This window comes from Austrofundulus limnaeus, unplaced genomic scaffold (genome assembly GCF_001266775.1).
Source record: "Austrofundulus limnaeus strain Quisiro unplaced genomic scaffold, Austrofundulus_limnaeus-1.0 Scaffold152, whole genome shotgun sequence".
Classification (NCBI taxonomy): Eukaryota; Metazoa; Chordata; class Actinopteri; order Cyprinodontiformes; family Rivulidae; genus Austrofundulus; species Austrofundulus limnaeus.
The window spans coordinates 320116-326988 of NW_013952554.1; the positions used below are offsets into that span (position 1 = coordinate 320116).

At 40.1% G+C, this 6873-nt stretch overlaps 1 protein-coding gene across 1 annotated transcript; it reads right to left on the bottom strand.

The window, feature by feature from the left end:
- Positions 1–406: 406 nt before the first annotated feature.
- On the bottom strand, positions 407–6775 carry galnt5 (polypeptide N-acetylgalactosaminyltransferase 5). The gene is made up of 10 exons (XM_014016691.1): positions 5347–6775; positions 5104–5270; positions 4852–4971; positions 4204–4339; positions 3930–4049; positions 3724–3841; positions 3287–3616; positions 2170–2250; positions 1232–1381; positions 407–1072 (listed from the first exon to the last, which is right to left on the bottom strand). Exons 1-10 carry the CDS (start codon positions 6318–6320, stop codon positions 935–937), a joined length of 2334 nt encoding a protein of 777 aa, XP_013872145.1. The 5' UTR covers positions 6321–6775; the 3' UTR covers positions 407–934.
- Positions 6776–6873: the final 98 nt, after the last annotated feature.

A 6873-nucleotide genomic window follows, 5' to 3' on the forward strand; every position in this document is an offset into this window, starting at 1 on the left:
ACTCCATTTCTAACCATTTAAACTAGAACTTTATCACACCTGTACTAATTCTATAATATAAATATAAACTTATTATTATTATAATGCATCTGACATTAGTGTTGAAAACCTTTTATATAACTTGCCAGGTACAAGTATTTGTAAATCTCATTAAAATACTCCATAATTAAATAAATATATGTGATTGCAAAGGTACTACAATTTTTAAACATTTTAAGTTCTTATTTTTTTCCTTTTTGGTAAAGAAAATTATGTCAAATACAAGGAAGATATTAGGACAGGCAAAAAGGTGAAAAAAATTTTCTTCACTTTTTGTAAAAAATCTATAAACCTGCAATAATGTCAAGAAGCACAACATACCTAAACTGTGCAGAGACAAACGATAATAAAGGAATCAAGACAAAGAGAGAGCTATTTGGTTTATTTATTTATTATTTTCTTTCTTGTATAAGATGCTTTCCAAGCAATCTGACTTTAAAAGTTTGTAAAATCAGAACACAGGTTTATGGAGCGTTTTCAACCAACACTTCCCTCTAGTGTTTTAGGAGGGGAAAGTCATCCAAAGTTTTCAAATTAGAGCTTAAACCTCACAAAAAGCAGCATAAAGTACACAACTCAATGAAAACATAAAAAAGTCATTATTCTCATCACACTGGCCCAGTAGGAAAAAAAACTTGAGGCATTTTTTTGTAAAAATTAAACTAAAAAAAACAACCTCCCACCAAGAAATCAATTTAAATCCCTGTTAAATAAAAAACAATCTTAGGCAGTAAGAAATTAGTTCTTTTGCACATTCCCACACCACCTGATTAATAGCATGCTTTCCAGCCATCAAACCACTTGTGTTTCCCTCCTGTTAGTCATGGTTAGAGGCCGCACGGTAAGGCCACTGGGCGTTTTTAATAGTGCACGTTTAAAGCTCACATCAGTGTCATTACTGGACAAGGTAATGTGTGAACTGCCACTTCTGGAAAACGTTGTTGGGTTCACATGGGCTGAGACGAACGGTGACACCTCCAGGTTCTGCCTCCAGGCACATGTGGTTGCTGGACTCTGCTATGAAGTGTTCCGCCTTGACACACAAACAGGAAATAGAACCAGGGAACATTTTAGCTTCTAAACGTGAGTTTATTTAAAGAGTTATGAGCACAAGTTAGACAGCAGCTCATGACCAACAGAGTTGTGAAAGCAAATGAAAAAATAAAATCAGAAAGATTTAAAAGTGTCTTACTAGAGCTTGGTTGGTGACTTTGTGTATCCAGCGAAGCTCACGTTTGGCGTTGTCACATGATAGTAAAAAGTCATGACCTTCGCTTTGCGGTTCAACACAGAGGTCCTGCTGGCGAATGTGCCTCATCCAGGTGTAATTAAAGTGCTGATTCTGAAAACGAAGACAAAACTGGGATTACCAGTGTGTAATTATGCAGCAAATCATGAACTACAGGAGAAATGCTTCAAATGCCGTGGTTTGAATCCAAAAAAGGTCGTATGTAGAAAGCCTCAGTTTTGAGCTCCACCCTTGTTTATCATGGCTTACAGTCTGACTGTTCAGGCCTGAAACATTGCCTGGACTCTCTTTTTTGCTATGTGCTGCATAATTACCACTGTCAACACCACAAACTTGCAGATAATCCTTCTTATTTCAACAGAAAAAGCAAAAATAAATACAGAACTGCACAGCATTTACTGTTACTTATTTGCTGCAAATGATCTTACGGATAAACCTGTCGCGATTTAGCAATAAATCAATGAACCACACTATAAATTAAAATGAGGTTGATGATTTTCATTTGCCTGCTTGTTTGTTTGTTCGTGTCTCCCTCTTTTCTGCTTCTTAGTGTAGGGAGGAGTGAACTCTGGTGTYGAGTATTTGCAGCTGCACCGTCTCATAGCTCTGTAGCACGTGAGCCCTGTGAACAGGCATTTAGCTAGAGGAGCCGCTTTGGTTTTCTGACGCCTTCTTTCAGCTGGCGACGCCTCAGGATGACCCGAGGGCACCGTGCCAAAGCTTGAGTTCATTGAGAGTTGCTTTATCTCCTTTTAACAATATGTACATTTTATAAACTTCTGTGAACAATATTATCATTTATCACAATACTTTGAGACAAATTATCACCCAGCAAATTTTGTTATTGTGACAGGCCTGCTCACAAATAAATCAAATCCTACCTGTTTCGTTAGATTGCATAATTCAAAGGACAATGCACCTTTCTGCTGGGCAAGGCATTTTCTCAGGCCGTGATTAAAAACCTTAAAAACAAAAAGGCTTAAATAAGAAAAAATAAAAACAAAACATTGCTGCAAAAAATACTTTTTGTTACTTCAATAAATAGTGACAAAGACTTATTTCAACAGCTTCATTTTGTAAAAACAAAAAGTACCGTATTTATTCGTGTATAATACGATCTCATGTATAATACGACCCCCTCTTTTTTGAGCTTAAAAAGCATAAAAAATTTAATCCTCAAACTACCTCCAATTTCATACAGACTTCAAAAATTTTCAGCCTTTCCAGTCTTTATACATATCAGTAAAATGATCATTGGACTGTTCATTTTATTTTAACAACATATGTACTAAAAGGTATTTTGACAACAAATATATATCAGCWGYAGCAGCATCATATGAATTCTGACATTTTACACACAGTCCACCAGGAGGCGCCAACACAAAAGTCAGAGACTTCGCATGAGATTTGGCCCATCTTGTGGGGGAAAAGCAGATTACTTCCTACTCGCGAGCGCTCTGGTTGGGAAATGTTTTTTCAGGGATACAAACTTTTTCAGAACACCGGTAGACGGCAGCCATTACAGACGAACATGTGTTTGTTGTTGTTCGAGGAGCGGCCCGGTCACACGCTAATGTCATTAGTTTGTTATCATTACTAAGGTGCAGGAATACTTTTTCCCCCCTTTTTTTCTCATCATGTCGCCTACCTGGATCTGTTATCGCGCTCTGAAGAACGGAGAAGTGTCAGGGTAAGCTCGTTTCAACTGCTTTTTACGAAGCGGTCTCATTTCCGGACTCAATAATTTTGTGAATGAAGCCGATATTTCAGTTAAAATACATAAGTAAAAATATTTATCCGAGTATAGTACTACCCGCCAGCTTTATGGATGATTTTATGGATTTAATTTTACGTATTATACTTGAATAAATACGGTATACAAGCCTTCTGGTGAAAAGCACTAAGAGGTTTTGTTTTAATTGCCAATTTAAAGAATTGTTTCAATATTTAAAATGAGCACAATATCATTGAGACTAATGCCATAACACATCAACATACCAGGCCTTCAGCTTTGACTAAAGGAGTATTGATGTCTGGATACACATTCTCCAGGTACCACTTGAAGCTCTTGCATTTGAGCTTCTTCCTCAGCTCAATCTGCTCGGTGAGGTTCCCAATATCCATGACGCTTCTGTCCAGCAGGTGGTGGTACCCGTGGCCGTAGAAGATGTCTTTGTACTCATCCAGCCAAACTTCAGCCACCCTYGCCAGGTTACGCTCCACCGTCTTCTGCCTGTCTTTAGGGAATTTATAGGGATTCTGCCCTCGGAAAATGTGCCCCACCCGGGAGCAGGGGATAATCTCGATTTCCCCACCGCACATCCAGATCTGTTTAAATGGCAGGCACATTTGGAAAAGAAAATAAACAAATCGGATAATTATACGAAAAGCTATGATGATGAGTAATTATACACACAAATTAAAAAATATATAACCTTGAATGAAATCTCCATGTTCTCTCCACCCCACACGTCCAGACCAGGATCATAGGTGCCAAGCTCAAAGAAGTAGTTTTTGTCAATTGAAAAAAGACCCCCAGCCATTACTGGACACCTGTTAGAGGAAAAATATTAATTAATTCTAGCTCAAGAGGGAGTAAAGCTTGTTAAATATGAAACTAGAAAGATGGTGAGAACAGTACTTGATCGGATCGGCAACGGTCAAATTGTTCTTCTTAATAACATCCTCTGGTACCGGGCTCCAACTGAACACCAAAGGCCATTTGAAAATACCTCTTTGGAAGTTGTCAACAAGCATATAACTAAAGATAAAAAGACACAAAAAAAAGGTTGCAACATCATAATGACATTTATTGATCTTTTTATTAGGTCAAACAGTTATTTGTTTTCTAGAGTCGACTGCYGCTTCTCATGCATTTGCTTGTTTGTAACTTCAACGTGGTTTAATTCAATCACCTCATGTCTTTATCACTGATGACTTCAATAACCGGACATGGCACCTTCCTGCGATCCAAATATACCCTCTCTAAGAGTGGCTCCAGCCAGCCCACATTACATTCCACGTGGGAGTCAAGAAAGGTAAGCACCTCGCCTACATTAGAAAAAAGAAAACATCCTGCTGCGGTTAAACAAACACTTAACATGATGTGATTTACACCGCAGTTATAGTAACACTAAAAACTTGAACATTTAAAACGAGCCTAAATAAAAAAATGGGGACTTCTGAATTTAACATAATCACTGTTTTCTGTTGTAACGTTAGATGAAATTTTTCCAAATTTGTTATTTTTAAAAATGTAAAAGCTTCAGTAATTTTGAACCACAGGACAAATACGTTTTCAATTCACACACATAAATACACACATCTGCCAATTAGGTACAAAAAAGTAAATACTAGTTGTTGACTGTGAATAGAATGATAAGAATAAACACTTTTATTACAACTTGGCCCATCTAGTAATAAATTCAAAGCTGTGTTATTATTGATTGAGTTTATGTAATTTCACATGCCTCATTTGTGTTATTTATGGAGGTACACCTTCAGTTTGAGTGAACCTTCAAGTTAAACATTAATCAAGCAGAACTCCTCTGGACCGTGTTTACCTTTGGCAACTGCAGCTCCTGCCAGCCTGGCCCGGATCAGGCCCTGACGCTCCTTCAGACGAACGATCCGCACTTTGGGAAACTGTGACATGTACTTATCCAGTGGCTCCTTCAGATAGTCTGCAAGAGTAAAACCAAAACGCATACTGAAAAGGACACCCTACTGGAAGTGCTGGGTGGTTAAATAAAAGTATGAACTTTTTTTAAACTATAATAATAAGAACTCATAATTCATTTAAGACTCGTCTGTACCTTTGGTGCTGAAATCGTCCACAAGAATGATCTCTTTGAGGAGGTGTGGAGGAGATCTGTTGAGCACACTGTGAACAGAGCGCAGGAGCGTGGACCACACCTCATCCACAAAACAGAAAATCACGCTGGTGGAAGGCAAGTCGTCGTGGACCAGACTCCGTGCACAGCTGAAAAAAGCAAAAAAAAAGAGACGAGTCATGCAGTCAAAGCAGCGTGAGACGTAACGCACAACCGTGGGCTCACCTTTCAGGCCTGGTGTCAGGGACGGCCCGGTCCACCGGGATCTGGTCACTGAGGTAGACATTAAAATGACCTTCACTCCACCTCTTCTTCACCTCCGCATCGTCGCTCCTGGGAAGAAGTACGGCCYGACCAAACTGGCCAACTGCTTTGGGATCTCTGGGAGCCTGAGTCACGTCCAGGTGGAGCACTTTGTGGACGCCAGAGGTGGAGTTGATCCCGACTGCTGCTCGGAGGTCGACTGCAGGCTTCACAAGCTCAGTCTTCTGAGTCACCTCCACCCGTTTCACATCCATGTTTTCCTCTTTTTTGTTTACATTCTTCTTGTGACTTTGGTGAGGTGTTTGAGCAGGGTGCGCCTCTTCTACCTGCAGACGGTTCGCTTTTGTTTGATTCTTGGCGGGTTCTCCTTTAATCTTCTGATTTGACTTTGAATCCGTGCCGTCTATAGCATTTCGTGCAAAATGCGCAGTTCTATTCAGGCCACTGTTTTTAGGTATTTGGTTTATCTGAACGTCAGGTGGAGTTTGGGTTTTTTGAGCCACTGCTTCATTCAGATCTAAATTTACAGCTTCTTTTCTGGGATGAGCATCCTGTTTCGAAAGGTTAACTCCATCGTTATGCGATCGATCTTGCTTCTGATTAGAGTTCACCTGAAGATCTTTGCTTCCACGTCTGTAGGCTTGAGCTAGTTTCTTTGATTTTTGTTTTTTCCAAGCATGGGTCACAGCCAAGTCCACCTTTTGCAGTGGGTGATTGAACCCCTCCCTCATCAGCTGGGTGACCCTGGACGGACGCTTGATCATCATCTCCTTCTCCCTGAGCACCCTCTCTCTCATCAGCTGACTGTTCACGTCGTTTATGGACAGGCGAAGAGCAGCCATGTCAAACAGGAGCCAAATGACTGAGGCGACAAACACGAAGGCGAGAACCCTCCCGCTTCCCCTCAGGTATCTTCTAATTTTCACCAGTTTCATGTTGACAGAGAAATAAAACTAAACCTATACGCGTCAAAMCTGTACCCTCAAAGCAGCATTTTAAAGTTGCTGACAAACTTTTCTTGTCCTTGAAGAAGTTAGCTGCTTGCGTGGCATACTAGCAATAGTATTTTACGCTAACCTGAGTTGTCACTGAAACAAGCAGCAGGCTATAAAGGACCAACACACACGCAGAGATACAATGCGGGTTTAAAGTAATCCATACCGTCCCGCTCGTCACGTCCAGCCGTCCAGAACCATCAGCATCATGTCGGCGTCAAATAATTCAACAAACTCGTGAGCAGAAACTCGCTTTAAATGGAGTCTGCGAAGTGTTCCCTCAAGTGCGGTTTGTTTAACAGACTCACGGTGTTCACTCACTTTTACTTTGTCGGTAATCTAATTGGACAAGTAGCGAAACAGTAGCCAACAAGAGCCTGTAAAATAACCGGAAGGACTGGGAAAAACAAACCGGAAAAAAGCGTGTCACACTTTCAGAATAAAACGCAGAGAATTTGAAGTTCAACTTATTTACAAAAAAAAAAAAAAAAAA